The sequence below is a fragment of the Myxocyprinus asiaticus genome, chromosome 46 (genome assembly GCF_019703515.2).
Source record: "Myxocyprinus asiaticus isolate MX2 ecotype Aquarium Trade chromosome 46, UBuf_Myxa_2, whole genome shotgun sequence".
Taxonomy (NCBI): Eukaryota; Metazoa; Chordata; class Actinopteri; order Cypriniformes; family Catostomidae; genus Myxocyprinus; species Myxocyprinus asiaticus.
In genome coordinates, this window is record NC_059389.1 from 17,077,691 (window position 1) to 17,095,078 (window position 17,388).

General features: G+C 37.9%; 1 protein-coding gene across 1 annotated transcript; it reads right to left on the bottom strand.

Moving 5' to 3' along the window:
• Positions 1–1,782: 1,782 nt before the first annotated feature.
• Positions 1,783–5,375, bottom strand: LOC127435601 (serine/threonine-protein kinase pim-3-like). Its single transcript, XM_051689178.1, has 6 exons — positions 4,986–5,375; positions 4,644–4,753; positions 4,474–4,524; positions 4,017–4,380; positions 3,074–3,250; positions 1,783–2,980 (listed from the first exon to the last, which is right to left on the bottom strand). Exons 1-6 carry the CDS (start codon positions 5,071–5,073, stop codon positions 2,799–2,801), a joined length of 972 nt encoding a protein of 323 aa, XP_051545138.1. The 5' UTR covers positions 5,074–5,375; the 3' UTR covers positions 1,783–2,798.
• Positions 5,376–17,388: the final 12,013 nt, after the last annotated feature.

The following is a 17,388-nucleotide window of genomic DNA, read 5'->3' on the forward strand; positions in this document are numbered from 1 at the left end:
TTACTGTACTGGCAGAGTTTTTATAGTCAAAACAAGTGAAAAAATCTACCAGTGCTGAAGAAGTAATCCAAAGTATTTAGAATACGTTACTGACCTTGAGTAATCTAACGGAATACGTTACAAATTACATTTTACAGCATGTATTCTGTAATCTGTAGTGGAATACATTTCAAAAGTAACCCTCCCAACCCTGCATGTATTTATACTAAAGTAATATTAAAAGCCGTGCTGGTCCATAATGGTAACAAGTACCCGTCTCTTCCCCGGCTCACTTGGTGCACCTCAAAGAGGATTACAACAGCATCGGGACACCAAGGCGCACTACCACAGGCGGGACTGGCCACAGTGGACCGAGTTCTCTGTGGGGAGGAACAACGTCAAGTGGGTGCCACTGTTGGACCCCCGGAAGGTGCTGATGCCACCACTGCACATCAAATTGGGCCTTTTTGTAGGGGCCCAGTTTTTTTTTTAACATTTTTTTTTTTTTTTTTTTAAATGTTAACAGATATGTACAGGTGACATTGATGTACAAATTGGTACATTAACTAAAGTGGCATTCAACTGTTCACAAAGTATAGTCAGGACATTACTGATGTAAAAAACAGCACCATCACTATTTGAAAAAAGTCATTTTTGATCAAATCTAGACAGGCCCCATTTCCAGCAGCCATCACTCCAACACCTTATCCTTGAGTAATCATGCTAAATTGATCATTTGGTACTAGAAAATCACTTGCCATCATATCAAACACAGTTGAAAGCTATTTGGTTCGTTAAATGAAGCTTAACATTGTCTTTGTTTTTTAGTTGCCACAGTATGCAATAGACTAGCATGTCTTAAGGTCAATATTAGGTCAAAAATGGCAAAAAAGAAACAGCTTTCTCTACAAACTCGTCAGTCAATCGTTGTTTTGATGAATGAAGGCTATACAATGCTTGAAATTGCAAAAATAAAACTAAAAACTGAAGATTTCATACAAATGTGTACACTACAGTCTTCAAAGACAAAGGACAACTGGCTCTAACAAGGACAGAAAGAGATGTGGAAGGCCAAATGTACAACTAAACAAGAGGATCAGTACATCAGAGTCTCTAGTTTGAGAAATAGACGCCTCACATGTCCTCAGCTGACAGCTTCATTGAATTCTACCTGCTCAACACCAGTTTCATGTACAACAATAAAGAGAAGACTCAGGGGTTCAGGCCTTATGGGAAGAATTGCAAAGAAAAAGCCACTTTTGAAACAGAAAATCAAAAAGAAAAGGTTAGAGTGGGCAAAGAAACACAGACATTGGACAACAGATAATTGGAAGAGTGTTATGAATCTTAACCCCATTGAGCTTTTGTGGGATCAGCTAGACTGTAAGGTGATTGAGACGTGCCCGGTTGCCTCATGCATGAGCCTGCATTACAGCCAAAGCAGAGAATTCAAATTCATGGATGTAACCGCTGTTCAGGGCAGGCGTGAGACTTTAACAGCACTCGGAACAGACATGAAAGTGGACGTTTATACTCAACACCGTGATGAGATTGAAGTCACTCGTCAGAATGGACCACAGTCCATAACCGGACCAGTTTCTTGACTGCAGTTCTGCTAATCGCGCTCCAAACACACTGTTTATGAGGGCTGGCACGCTTATCAGACACCCAGAGAATGGACCATGCTAGTCTAGCTAAATAGTCTGTTTCAGGATTATAATTGGTTTAATATTTAAAAGCAACACTGCTGCACATTAAAACCCGATGATGTTATTTAAATGCAAACAGACACCACAAAAGGTTTACATATGAAAGAAATTTATTGTGTCAAATATAAAAAATAAATGTTTCACCAGTTCAAAAAAAAAAAAAAGTTCCAGTCACAGTGGAAGGACTAAAACACATTTTTACTTCCACTTCACATGGAGAATAAACTGATACTAAATTTTACACTACATCAGAATGGCATCACTAAACATCTCAGACTTATATTTGTATCAGTATTAGATAGCTTTAGCATGTTTATGATCCTTTAGGTTAAACTAAAGAGAAGCCAGGGGAACTTTTACATTTAATAATTTCAATTTACCCTTTGCAGATGGTATAAACTGAATAAATAAATAAATAGCCACATTACCCATGTGGAATGTTTGTATTGCATGAATAAATAAGATACATGGAAGAAAATGTACATAAATACAATGCAAATACTTGAATGAAAAAAATCAGGAGAGACAGAAATGAGTCCACGAATATTGCATTGATTGTGCACGTCACTCAAGCCTCTGCAAAACAAGGGCTAGAGAGTGACATCAACAGAGGTGAAGTAGTGGAAGACATTCAGAAAATACCAAAAGGAAAAAAAAAAATGTTTTAAATAGTAAATATGAAAGGCAGAGAAGCTGAGAGATACTGTTAAAGAGAGTAGTAAATGTGTAGTTCAAGTATTCGACCACTAGAGGGAAAGGGAGATCCACCACATAACTAGATACAGTCTTTGAATGTTCCCATGATTTCAGGGGAGTTCCCCTAAAATCCAGGAAAATCCACATGGTATCCTGACTCGATTCCCATAAAAGCAGCTTTCCAAAAAAGGCACAGAAAACTAAAAAGATAGTCTAAAAGAAAAATAATGTCCAAGCTCTATAAGAGCAACCAGTAAAATAGGATTACTAGCATTGCTGCTTAAATGCAATCCCAATGGGTAACAACTCACCCTTAGCAAGAAAAAAAAAAACAATTATGCAACAAAGTCCCAATAACCAACTGACTGGAAACAAGGACCAAAAGAGTCTGTTCACTCAGCATCTCCAGTGCGGTCAAAGGCTTTCTTTGCTTGAATTGGAGCTCGATTCTGTGCTGATGGTGTGAAGCATGATGTCACCATTCTCTGTTTTGGGGTCTGCTTCCATACGCATCCACTGATGCTCAAAGATTTGCTCCAGAGTGGGCCTGTCCGATGGCCTCAAGCAGAGGCACCATTTGATGAGCTGTTGACACACTACAGAAGAAACCAAAGGAACAAGGTTAATTTCCCATGTTTAGATTTTAAAAAAAGTGTTTATAATGAAGGATCAGAGTGTACTTCACATACCTGGAGAGATTCTCCTCCTGAAAAACAGACGTCCCCTTAGAATTTCCTCATCGTGCTCGAAGGGGATGTCCCCACACACCATGTCGTACAGCAGAACGCCAAGAGACCACACGGTTGCCGAGCGTCCATGGTACCTGTGGTAACGTATCCACTCAGGGGGACTGTAGACTCGTGTGCCTGCAAAATAAAAACAAGACTTTAAAGATTTCAAATGCTAAAATGGAATTATGACATTGAGACCATACTCATTTCATTATGGGGTTTGAGAGCCTTGTTTGCACCCACATACACACACAAAAATGAAATCCTCATATTTTGATTACACTGCAGCACTGTATAATAAGCCGCTCTAGTCAGCTGACTCTATGAAGGGGGCGCCAGTGGTCTGGCTTTCACACAAGCTCTCCTCCCTCCTCCAGTCCACAATGAGCCCATTCCAAAAATAAAACCAAGCCGAAACAGGAGGGCTATCTAAAAGGGGGCTTTTCAAACGCGCTCAAGTACAAACAGCAACAAGCTATGAAAATCCCAAATGCCTCCTGCATGAGTCACTTCCCATAACAAAAGCCTCTTTGCTAGGTTTGGTGTGAGGGTCCCCTAAAAAGGCCACGAGTCGCCTGGATACCAAACAAAAACAGGGATCCATGATGGGAGCGGTCACGTGCTTTAGTTGTTCCATCAAACACCACAAGCGTGCGTATTTATTTGGTAGTAGCGTCGACAAAATATGAGGTAGACATGTTAAAGGTAGAGACGCCCAAATTCATACGATTAAAGTCTAATATAAAACAATACATATGCTATAACTGATTGGACACTTTAAGGCTTCACATACATTTAAATAAATGCCACCAAGACTAGCAGGTGCGCAAAAAACGACTCCCTGAACCCGAAACGCATTTAAGCCCATACAAAGCAGGAGGTGAAAGAGTCAAGGACGCACCGTCAAAGTCAGTGTAGACGGTGTCCTTGAGGATCGCCCCGGAACCGAAGTCGATGAGTTTCAGATCCCCATTGCGTAAATCAACGAGGAGGTTTTCGTCTTTGATATCCCGGTGAACGACCCCGCAGCTGTAGCAGTGCCGAACCGCCTCTAAAACCTGTCTGAAGAACCCCCGAGCGGAGTCCTCATCCAGCGCGCCTTTCTCGGTGATGTAGTCGAATAAATCCTTCACCATCTCCGGCCGCTCCATTATAATCAACCAACCGTCGGGTCTCTCATACCAATCTATGAGTTTAATGACCCCCTGAAAGGTACTTCCCACTTTCTTCAGCAGAACAATCTCCAGTGGAACCAACGACCCATTCTGAAATGTAAACAAAAGCATTAATTAGACACGTACAAATATTTAAGTTAGCAAAAAAGCAGATGGGGGGGGGTAATAAATAAATGTCCTTACAAATGTACCCCATTCGGTGACTCTCTCCTTAGCGACGTGTTTTATCGCAACCTGGGTAAAAACAAATTAAAAAAAAGATCAGAAAACCGCTTATGATTCAGACTGGTGTACTTATGTGTGTGGCGCGAAATGCGGCCATGTGCTGCGACCAAAACAAAGCCTGCGCTTACCGGCAGAGCGTCTGAAATCCGAGTACCGGCGTACACTGTCCCAAAACCGCCGCTTCCCAGCACCGAACCCACATGATAGACCTTCTCAAAAGGCTCCCTTTCATTCTTGGCTGTAACATGACGAAAATAGTAAGAGTTAATAAACAATAACGCAAATGTGCATTACGCACGGTTGGCAACAAAATGGCTCCATATACTGAGGTCACAAGCGCCTGTAGATTATCAGAACAGACTCATGCGGGAGTAGATAACGTATTTCAAACACACGCAGTTAAATGCTAAATTACAATATGCATTGTTTATTTGAATCTAAATTAGCAGTTTAATCAGAGCGTGGGCTACCTGCTTGAAGTTGAATTTTCACCGGTAAATGGTCGATGTTTGTAGTGCTGCAAATATGGGAAAAAGATCCAAATGTGGACAGTAACATTTTCTGTTGTCTTCTCAAACTGTTTCTCAGTCTTAAAAGTCCTTAAGATGCGTAACTGTGCTCCGAGCCGTGAGAAAACACCGGCACTTCGTCCTTCACTGAGAAGACCGAATTCCCTTGAAAATGTGTTTTTAAGAGTGGGACAACACAGGAAAATCCCACGAAAACGGTTCCTCGCCTACAAGGTCTCAAACTCCGGTAATTATTCACAAATATCCCCGCGCATCCATAGTGAGAAAGATCTACACACGTTCGCGCTTTTGAGTGTTCTCCGTGAGCTCTGTTGATGTGTCTGTGTGAGAGTGAGCCGGGCGATCGTATTAACTCTTAATTCTTGTGTTTGGGCTCTTTGCGCGTTGCACAGATCCATCCGCGATTGGTAGACTGACTATTACGTGCAAATAAAAAAAACAGAATCACTGCTCAAAATTATTTAGTGGTTCAAGAAAAACAAAACTGCACAGTATGATCTAGAATAACACCGTAAAATGTATAACAGTTTATCAACAACGACAAATAGTGCGAGATGCCCATGGATACCGGAGTCTGAGAGGTCTGCACTTAGGCTATGTGATATGACCAACCACGTTGCACTTGCACCGTTTTATATAATTGTACTCTGTGACTAATTGTAGTAATTTTGATGAGCAGCGCGTGTATAATAAAATTAATAATAATAATAATAACAACATTGTTTTACTTTAAATCAATTGTAGTCATTCTATCTGTCTGTCTGTCTATTACTCTTTATGTTTTTTCTATCTGTCTGTCTATCTTTCTACCTGTTTGTCTGTCTGTCTATCTATCTGTCTGTCTGTCTATCATTCACCTATCTATCTGTCTGTCTGTCTGTCTATCTTTCTACCTGTCTGTCTGTCTATCATTCACCTATCTATCTGTCTGTCTATCTTTCTACCTGTCTGTCTGTCTATCATTCACCTATCTATCTGTCTGTCTGTCTATCATTCACCTATCTATCTGTCTGTCTGTCTGTCTATCTTTCTACCTGTCTGTCTGTCTATCATTCACCTATCTATCTGTCTGTCTATCTTTCTACCTGTCTGTCTGTCTATCATTCACCTATCTATCTGTTTGTCTGTCTATCATTCACCTATCTATCTGTCTGTCTGTCTGTCTGTCTATCATTCAATTATCTATCTGTCTGTCTGTCTGTCTATCTTTCTACCTGTTTGTCTGTCTGTCTATCTATCTGTCTGTCTGTCTATCATTCACCTATCTATCTGTCTGTCTGTCTATCTGTCTACCTGTCTGTCTGTCTATCATTCACCTATCTATCTGTCTGTCTGTCTGTCTATCTTTCTACCTGTTTGTCTGTCTGTCTATCTATCGGTCTGTCTGTCTGTCTGTCTATTACTCTTTCTGTCTGTATCTATCTATCCATCAAATTTATCAAATTTAATTTAATTTGTAGTATAAATCATCGAAGTTCAGCAGCTTGAACAAAATGACACATTCACCCTCTTCTACCCTCATTGCAAACCACGATTTTGTTTCTTTCAGCATGACAGCAGCTTTCTTGAAATTATTAACATGCACCTGAATGAACGTAACAAGTGTTCATGCTGTATGCTTGCACAGATACAAATCTTTCAGATCTTAAAAGAAAGGAAAGGTATCACTGAGAGATGAATTTCACAATACATTTCTGTATTACCAGTGACACAAATAGTCAGACTTTTTTTACATTTCCAGGGACGTAAAAGCATGGCTCACTGTGCTGTAATAAGCTAAATCATTCCTTCACTTCCCTATGATTACAGATTGCCCATTTAAAGACATAGTCACCTCATGCAGGCAAAAGCATATAGTTGTGCAAAGAAGTTTTAGCTGTGTGTCTTTTTGTAATTTGCAATGGTGAGAAGTCATACATTTTAAACATGCATTTATAGTGATATTACACGTCTGATGGGAGCATTAAAATGCTTCCACAAAGTAGGTGTTGTTATATATGTTATAATGAATCATCGTCATATGCTAATTTCCAAGTATCAAATATTGCACTGCATGCATGTAACATAAATGTAGTATTAAGTAGCGTATTCAATGGGTCTAGGGTGGAAGGTCTTATGTCAGTTTGCATAAATCAAGCAGATCCTTATATTAAGCATATGACTGAAGCTTTTCAGATTTATTTTCTGGGATTATCTCTTTGTTCAGATCAATCATCTTCATCGCCCTCGTCTAAGGAGGTAAATTGGAGAGGGGCTGATGGAACTACGCAGACAGGATGTTTCAAAGATAGGGAGACAATGTAAACAGTGATGCCCTGCTGTGACAGAGGATGAATGTTGTTATAAAAATTCATATGATAAGCTAGGCTCTGCAAACAGACTCGCTATTCATTTCCAGCTGTGCATGCCTGAACATTAGACATTGATATCAAACTGCAGTCATATGATTAGCCATTACATGGGAAAACAAAAGCCTTCCTTTTATGTATATTGATGTACATGAAAATGACTTTGACCAAGACGAATGAAACGATTGTGATTTAAAATACATTTTTAGTGCACTTTAAATCTGAAGTGTGTAATTTCTGTGGCACTAGTGTCACTAAATGGAATTGCCAGAATAATGACTTTGTTTTCAAACAGGTTTCCTGACATTTAAAAATATGTACTTCAGCTTTAAATAAAGTGCTGTGAATGACTGCTAAGAATGAAATTCAATGAGCCATGGCTGAACATCTGACAGTGAATGTGTGACATTCATCTAGTATTTAGTATTATTATACGTCTTCCTACACCTGCCTTCCCTAACAGCAGGAATAGATCCTCACTTTCATCTCGTGCCAGATTAGGTCATACCTCAGAAGGACATCAAGGCTTTGGGAAGCTTTTATGAGACACTGGAGTAATCAGGAGGGAAATCCCTCAAGGTTTTGTTCAGTTACCTGATGTGTGTGCAAAGAACATGTGTCAAGGGGCAAAAAGCTTCCCTGGACTTCCCATGTCTGATTTTGTTGGTGAGGATAAATTCACACTTGATTATTAGGAGAAAGATTCTGATTGGTTAATCGCTGCATTCTGCGGTCAAATATTTTTTTATATAAAAAACGCTGAACTGTATACTTGACCTTTTGACCTTGTAATTTTAACAAAATAAACTGCTTCAGGGTAATACAAGACCCCTCCGCTTCATGTTGGCATCCCATAATCACCCTGTCTGGGTTTATTTTGCGATAATGACCGGCTGTCTGTACATTATCCCTTACTTATGTAGCACTTTCAAATTGGTGCTAATATGGTCTGACTTTCTGTAAGGACACCTGCAACTGCTTTAAACAGAATGGGGCCTGAAATAGGCTTAGGGGCCATTCACACCAAACACGTTTTTGCATCCGTCTGTGCTGTTTTCAATTGTTGTAGGTCCAATTTTTCAACAATTTTAGATGCTGTATCAACTTAGAAATCACTATTAAAAGTGTCTCGAGACACCTGCATTCTACTCTATTCGTGGCACAGCTTGTTTTAGTGCAAGGATGTGTTCAATGTAAACAGCCCCTTATAGTGATGACCACACACATATATAAAATAAATCTGACTAACTGTCAAAGTCGTAAAGCAGAATGCTACCCAGAGACACTGTCTAAAAAATAACATCTAAACGCAAAGGACAAGACTAGATTAGTAATTCTTTGACATTGAACTTTCAGGTCAAGTTTTTTTTTATTTTATTTTTTTGAGAACATGAATGATTATACAACATATGTTTCTGTTATTTCGGTACCCAGGGATAAATTAAGTTAATTCTACTCTACTAATAACAATCTTGAATGTGTATTATAGCATATTAAGTTCATATCTAAAGTAGACATAGCAAGTTTCCAAACTTCACAGGACTATTATTGGTGGCTGTTCTATCACAATGACCTCTGTATGACGTGTTGCAGAAGAAAATGTGATAACCTGTAGCAAAAGTGGCTTTATGCAGCTTTACACTTCTAATCTGACTGATCACAAAGACCACTACCGTTTGCGCTGACAAGAGGGGGCTTATAATGCACAGTTCCGAATCCTCTTCATAGGTTATCTGGAGGGCAGCGTTAGACAATCACTTACCTTTTCATTGGGGTGGAACATATGGTCAAATCCTAGGTATAAATAAACATGGAAAACATATAATCACCTATTACATGTATTATGATGTATTATACGTGACCCGTTCCAAATTCCAATTTACCCATTCAATACTAAATGCTATTCATGTCTTGTTCATGTTTATTCCCACAAGTGTATTATTTTTCTCAGCACATTTACTATATAATTTTTTATTTTGACAAGTTTTGTGTGATTTATTTATAGAAATATATCATCATTCTTTGATGGGATCCCTGCTGAAATAAACAGCATAGTTGGTCACCAGCATTTGTTTTGTTCTGAATGCTGGTTTCCAAGAACGGATGCTTTAATATTAGTTAATTTTAGTAAACAAAGCAATTTTTTTTCACTGCTAGTTTTCGACTTTGTAATAGTTTTTGTTAACGCATGGAAATTCATGGTGGTCCAAGCTGGTCTTTTCAATAGGGAAGGGATGAGGGGTTTATTTGGTATTATTCATCATGATCATGTAGATTTTTAAGATATTATGGCCAAAACAACACCATGGAGACACAATTCAAGGAAATTATTTTTTCAAAAATTTTAAATTTAAACTCATGCATTTTAAACAGGTTTAAAATTAGGGGTTTTAATCTCCATGGATTAGAGCATTCTAGGAAAAGGGACAAATCAGATGACATATAGGTGAAAAGAATAGGGTAACAAATAGACAATATGCTAGAGTGCAGCATTACCTCGTATTACAACTAAAGCATAAATGTAATTAAACATTTGGAAGGTCAGACTGTGCCTACTCCTGTTGGCATCACCCACCACAGGTCACCACAAGGTCAGAGAGCTTGTCCTGAAACCAGATGTTGTTTTTTACTCACACCAACTTCCATTCATCATCCACAGGGGATCACTGCCAATTGGCAGAAATGAGAAAAGCAAAATGCAAATGGTGTCAATACGACCTTGAGACATATTGTGATGTGGCTTTTCTGTCAAAGTAATCAAAATATTTGTTTTAGAATGTGTAGGGATGGCACATTATCAAGATGTCATTGGGAAACATTGGTGAGCATCCATATTACAACAAAAATGTCCGTAAAGCTTAGCATCATTCATTGTTATTTGAGTGTGTGATCTTTAAAGAAATAGATAACCCAAAAATATATATTCTGCCATTAGTTACTCACCCTCATGTCGTTCCAAACCCATATGTCTTTCTTCTGAGAAACGCAAAAATAAATTACTTAAAGAATGTCCTGTTGGCTGAATTCAACACAATGACAGTCCATAGAGACTCACTTTAGTGCTTAATAAAGCACCCAAAAGTGTTATTTGTTCTCACCCGTCTCGTGACCAGAAGTCATGACATCATGTGGCAAGAACCAATGACGTCACAACACTGTGAGTCCCAATAAGGTTTGATGTTATTAGCGTAGTCGACTTATTGGATTTCAGCACTGTTTCTGGACTGATTTTATTTTATTTCAGAGTGAATAATGAATTAAATTACATCAGACAAAATGATCATATGCCTTCAGAAGACTTGGTATATGATGCACATGTCGCAAATACTATTTTTTATGACACTTTTGGGTACTTTATTAAGTGTTAAAGTCAACGTATTACCATTGTATTTTATTCAGCCAATTCTTTGACTTTGACTATAAAGACAACATGAAGTGGCATTGACAACCCATTTTGCTTCTGTAATGTGATGTACTTTCGAGTGAAACAGGATATTCAACTAGACAAAATGTAGGGTGGGACTTGATACAGTATTTTCCATTGGGAATTGATTGGATCATGAACACTTTGCATTCCATATCATAATGAAGCTAAACCTAAATGCGAGTTTGCAGTTGATTGAAGTCAAAACAGAGAAGGATTTTTACATTTATGCATTTGGCAGACGCTTTTGTCCAAAGTGACTTATAGTGTACTTATTACAGGGACATTCCCCCTGGAGCAACCTGGAGTTAAGTGCCTTGCTCAAGGACACAATGGTGATGGCTGTAGGGATTGAAACAGCAACCTTCTGATTACCAGTTATGTGCTTTAGCCCACTACGCCACCACCACTTTTTAAACAGGAAATTAAGCCTACAGGTCAAGTTCACCTTCATTTGTATTTCGCATAGCATAGCTAACTGGCTAATGGTTATCTTCCAGCCTAGGTGACATCAGCCAAAAAGGAGCGTTTTATTTATTTATTTATTTATTTATTTATTTTTTGGAACAATGTGCCGATAAATCATCACAATAAGACCAGGAACATGTAATAAGAAAGTAAATGGGGTCCATTTTGATTTCATGTTGACTTTAACAGTTCCATGTAGGTTACATCAACCCACTGTAGTGGTGAAATCTGTTGAGTCATGAGAAAACACCACCAAAAATGGTTCATTTTAAAGTTTCCTTTCCCTAATTTGCTAGTTTTTGCACTGAAATGATGACCAGTCATGCTTATGTGGTTGCCATGTAAAGAGAGTTTATCACCCCGCCATTTTCTTTTAGCACCTGCAAAGAGTTAGGACATCAAAGCCCCCGCAAACAGGCAAGCATCCCAGAGCCCCGCCCCCAGCCTTAGCGCTTCTCCTCATGTTATTGTTTTGACTGAGGGCACTAGTCATATGACCCTGCAGTGTTATGACTGGGGGCTGTGGAATCTAGGTCACACTGAGCTCTCCCTCAGCAAAAGCCCATAAGAAAGCTGAGGCGCTCTTACAGGACTGTCCCACTCTGAGCCCACTTTCTTTTTTCTCACTCCTGAGAAGGATGGATGTAGCCGCTCATATATCACACAGCTAAGGATGAAAGGAGAAAAGAAAAAGAAGAAGCAATGCATGGCATTTCTGAGAGCTGGTACAAAGAATAAAAGAGCAGGATAGAACTGAAGATTAATAACAAAGAACAGGAGGCTGTTCAGTTTGAATTTTGGAGATGAATGAGTTTGTATTCTGCTCTGTATAGACTAATTCTTTGTTTGAATTATGACATCACACTTGGCATGATTTCCAAATGCCATTAAAGGAATGGTTCACCTAAAAATGCAAATTCTGACATAATTTACTCTTATTTACCCTCATTCCAAAGTTGTACCAATAAGACTTTATTTCATCTTTGGAACACATAAGACATTTTGAAAAGGTCCTGGCTGCTGGTTTATATGCAACTAAAAATTGTTTATATTTATAACAATGAATGGAAGTAATGATATGCAATAATATGGCTTCAAAATACTTGGAATATAGCACACTAGTCAAATGGACCACTTTTATGGTGCTTTTGCATCCTTTTTGAAGCTTGAAAGCTCCAGTCCCCATTCACTGTAATTGCATGGAAAACAGCGACCAGTACATTCTTCAAAATGTATCCCTTTGTGTTGGAAGAAAGAAAGTCATATGGGTTTGGAGCAAAATAATGGTGAGTAAATGATGACAATTTTCATGTTTGGATAAACTATTCTTTTAACTCACAAAACTGTACATTTACAAAGACTTTTCCCATATTGCCTTTACTTTTCACTAGCTAGTCAGACGGCTCAGTTACAGACCGATGCTCTGAACAGTCTGAAGCGTCTGACATCTCACATGAGAGTCACAGATTCCTTTGTTTTTCGCTCTTAATTTAACTGTCAGTCAATTTGACAGTTACATATAGAGTGCTTCTCTCACCCTAAGCCCTTCCCCCTTTACCCCACCCTTCGAATAGTATGCAAGACTGACAGCTCAATTTTTATAATGCACATAACATCTGTCCACAAAGAATAAACAAAAGAGATAGTAAAAGATATGGGAGAATGTGCGGATTATTTTTTAAATGCATGCCATCAGGGATGAATTGGATTAAAGATGCATACATTGTGTATGCTTCCCTTAGAGTAATACAATTAACAATTGTTGTCAGCCTGACTTGAAGAAAATCAATCCTACCCACTAACATCAATAGTGAGGATGTATAAATAAATGGTTCTTAACTGTTTTTCTTTCAGGACCCAGATTTTACATTTGACTTCCAGTGGCAACTGAGTTTTAAATTAAAACAAAATCGGTTTAAGCTGTATTTTTTAAGTAGCACAAATGTCCTTAAAATCAAACATTTAAATGTATTAATATTAACATTAACTGCATAGGCCCAACAATATGCAAAATTATTATTAATTATTAACATTATTATTATTAATAATTATAAAAAACTATTGTATTATTTTCCAAAACAATTCTGAAACTTTATTATTTTTGCCAATATTTGGAGGACAGTTTTAATAGATTTATTGATAGAAACATACCAACATTCCTCGATGTGGGGGGTGAGGGGGCATAGATTGGGGTTGTGCCCCACTGTCATATTGTCACTCCAAAACGTCAGTCAAGCAGATGGCAATTAAAAAGCGACCCACTGTTCAGTTCCTCTGCTAATCAATAGAGAAATTAGCACACTCATCAAGTGTCCATGATTGTGGCTTTGTTTCGTTAATTAAAATGCTAGAATGATTATCTCGAGTGTACAAGGGATGTCATTTTACAAATGAATAAAATTAGACTTAGGAACAGACAGTTAACCCTTTGAGGAAACTTGTAAACAAATCTGATAAATAATGTTTAAGAGCAAGCCATAGAAACAGAGTGTAAAAAGGGTTTTAAATGCAATATTGACTATTGAAGCCAAGCCAGTCTTATGACAAATCGTATTAATCAGTACGAGATGCTGAAATTGCAAGAAATCGTGCAAGTTTGTTGGAACAAAAACGTACAGCTTTTACGCCCATATAGGAAAATAAACAAATCAATGAACAATGATTTTACAAATTTTCTTAACCTCGTGCGACCCTGCGTCCACATGTGTAGACGTTGTATTTTGGCTTTGCTAAATGCAACGCATAATTTAAATGAATAAAAACTGACTAAATACTGTTCACAAGACTCTAGACTGTCATTTAAAGGGTTAACTTCTGCCGCACCGACTCACATGACACAACAGCATGCCGTCAATTTCCTTGAAGCGCTTCTACGGATGCAGCGCCAACAAAAGTGCCTCTGGTAAGAAAGTTTTTTTAATTGAAACCTATTTGGTTGTAAAGAGTAGAGTCTCTACTTTCGTTTGATATGCCGCTTTAAAAAAAAATCTGTTAATTTTTCATGCATCAGCACGCTGATGAACATAATGTCCACATATGTGGAAATTGGCACCGCATTTCCTCAAAAGTAGAAAAAACATTCAACACTAACAAATCTGTGGGTCATTTTGTTTCATTTTAATATACATTTTGTTATATTTCATTTTGTTATCACTGTCCAATATGATTCTATTCATTAACATTTGTAAATGCATTCCTATATTTACTATGCATTTTCACATTGAGAATAAATGGGTTCATCCAAAAGCTGAAAAATGTTGCTTTCAGAGGCTTTAGATGGAGTTAGGATGAAAATAAGGTGCATTTCAAACTGTTCCGAGACCAGTGCAGACAGACAGCACATTGGAGGTTAAGTCATTCACTAAATAGGGAGCAAGGGAGCATCCTATAGCTTTAAGCTTTTTATCCTAAGTGCTTTAAATCCTAAAATACGACCAAAAGTTCAGTTTTAGGCTGCAGATGATGTTTGGACCACTCAATATGTTTGGCAGACATGGGACAATGGTGATCAGTACATAGATTCAGAATTTTATAATTCTACATTTTATTTTAACATAGTTGGCAGTGATTGGATGATGCTGGACATTAATTTCAAATCAGAATTATTTATTCAGCTTTAGAGAAAATCAGCTATAATGCCTGTAACCTCTCAAAAACATGAATAACCAACACTCCTGGAAACATAAAAAAGTCTGACTTTCTACAACGTAGTCTTGCTGTTCACATATGTGGACATCAATTTTTAGGAAAAAAAAAAAAAAAAAATATATATATATATATATATATATATATATATATATATATATATATATATATTTTTTTATTTATTTTTTTGCTTAAAGCTATAATATATATATATATATATATATATATATATATATTTATTTATTTATTTATTTTGCTTGTTTATTAGGTGCTACTAGTTACAAATAAAAAAGGGAAATGGAAATGGCACACAGCAGTCATGCAGGGGTCTCAGGAGGTACAAAGATGAAGTTTGTCATTCCTGCGACACTAGAGCCACTGAACGGAATTGCAAAAATAAATGTTTTCAAAACAGCTTTCTGAATACGCCCCTCATCTGCAGTTGTTCAGATAGTCCCGCCCCCAACTCACACCATTGGTTGAGTAATGTTGTTGGGGTGGGTCTAAGCAAGTCTCTCAAAACAAACACAGGAATTTTCATAGTGCCACTGAGACACAGTGTTTACAGTTTTTGAGAAAATTAACCTATGAATGGCTTATAGTTAGATAGTTACTCTGCATATTAAGCTGGAATAGAAGAAGTATTTTAACACTGAAAAAGTTACATGTTTTACCTTTAAGTCTAACTCCTAACCCAAACCTAAACCTAACCATAAAGTGTAGCCCTTTACCCAAACCCTAAACATTACCATGATTTTAATCAAAAAATATCTTTCTTCTTAATAGAAGAAAGAAAACTTTGGAGTTTGGAACTAGACAAGGGAAGTGTGTTAACCCTCCTATTGACTTAAGAAACTGCTCCCTCCTGGGTAGCTTAGCGAGAAGTTGCGAGTTTGAATCCAGGGCGTGCTGAGTGACTCCAGTCAGGTCTCCTAAGCAACTAAATTGGTCCGGTTGCTAGGGAGGGTAGAGTCACATGGGGTAACCTATAATGTGTGGTTCTCGCTCTCGGTAGGGCACATGGTGAATTGTGCGTGGATGCCGCGGAGAATAACGTGGGCCTCCACACACGCTACGTCTCCACGGCAATGCGCTCAACAAGCCACGTGATAAGATGCACGGATTGACGGTCTCAGATGCGGAGGCAACTGAGATGAACGGAGAACAGCGTGAAGCCTCCACACGCGCTATGTCTCCACGGTAACGCACTCAACAAGCCACGTGATAAGATGCGCGTATTGACGTGAGATTCGTCCTCCGCCACCCGGATTGAGGCGAGTCACTATGCCACCATGAGGACTTAGAGCGCACTGGGAATTGGGCATTACAAATTGGGGAGAAAAAGGGGAGAAGAAAAAAATAATATTGATTTTTTATTTATTTCTTTATTTTTACTTGGCAAATGTTAAACAAGGATGTCTCAATTTATGTTTATTTCAATCACTTTTGGCATTTTATTATATTTCAACCATATTACAACAATGTGTTATTTTACAAACTGATTTATTTTGCTTGTGGAAAATCAACAGTGTAAATTTTGGAGTTACAATTTTAGTACATGCAAATTTCACAAATGAATCTCTATTGTCTTTTCCTGCAGTCAAAAATGGCCCACTTTGCACGTCCACTGCAACAAATCAACAAATTATTTCCCACTAATGTCAAATAATTTGCTGCAGTGTTACAGGGGTTTAGGAAGGTGCCGTAATAGTTCTTTCTGCCATCTAATATTTTAATATCAGTCTTTTACCATTGGGGGGCCTTTAGCCCCATTGTACCCTATCATAAAAAATTATGTTAGTAAACTTATTTACTGACACATTACCTGATCAAAACTGGTAGCAGGTGGGGAAGCTAGAGAACAATATAAGGCTTGGGGCAAAAAAAAAAAAAAAGAAAAAGGAAATATTTTTAGGTCAGATTTGATTCATAAATGCACAAAAGTGCCGGTCCTCCCAGCAGACAAACTAAGCAAGTTGCTTAGGGCCTCCGATCCACCAGGGGGCCCCCACACTGTCAAAGACATTATAAGTAGTGTTGCGAACATACTGATGGGGGCCCCCAAACTAATTTTTGCTTGGGGCACACAAAAGGCTAGGATCCAGAAAATCAGAAGGTAAAAGGTCACAACTGGTTCTTATTCAGGTCAAAATCTACCCGTTAAGACAATGAAAAGAAGATTTTGTTTTAAACTGTTATTTCTCTTAAACAATTATAAACAAAAAATCATTTTCTTTGTTATTTAGTTTGTTTTGATGTTCTTGACCAAAAACCAAGTACACAAAACTATGCAGTATTTATAACATACTCTTTAACTGTCCCAGGTCAAAAATAACCCAAAGAAAATAGGAGGGTTATAGGTCATTTTTGCTGTTGTTGTTGTTGCATAAATTCCTTTTTGTACAAGCCAAGATATTGTTCAATTATGCCATCTCATACGAATTATAAAAATTTAGCA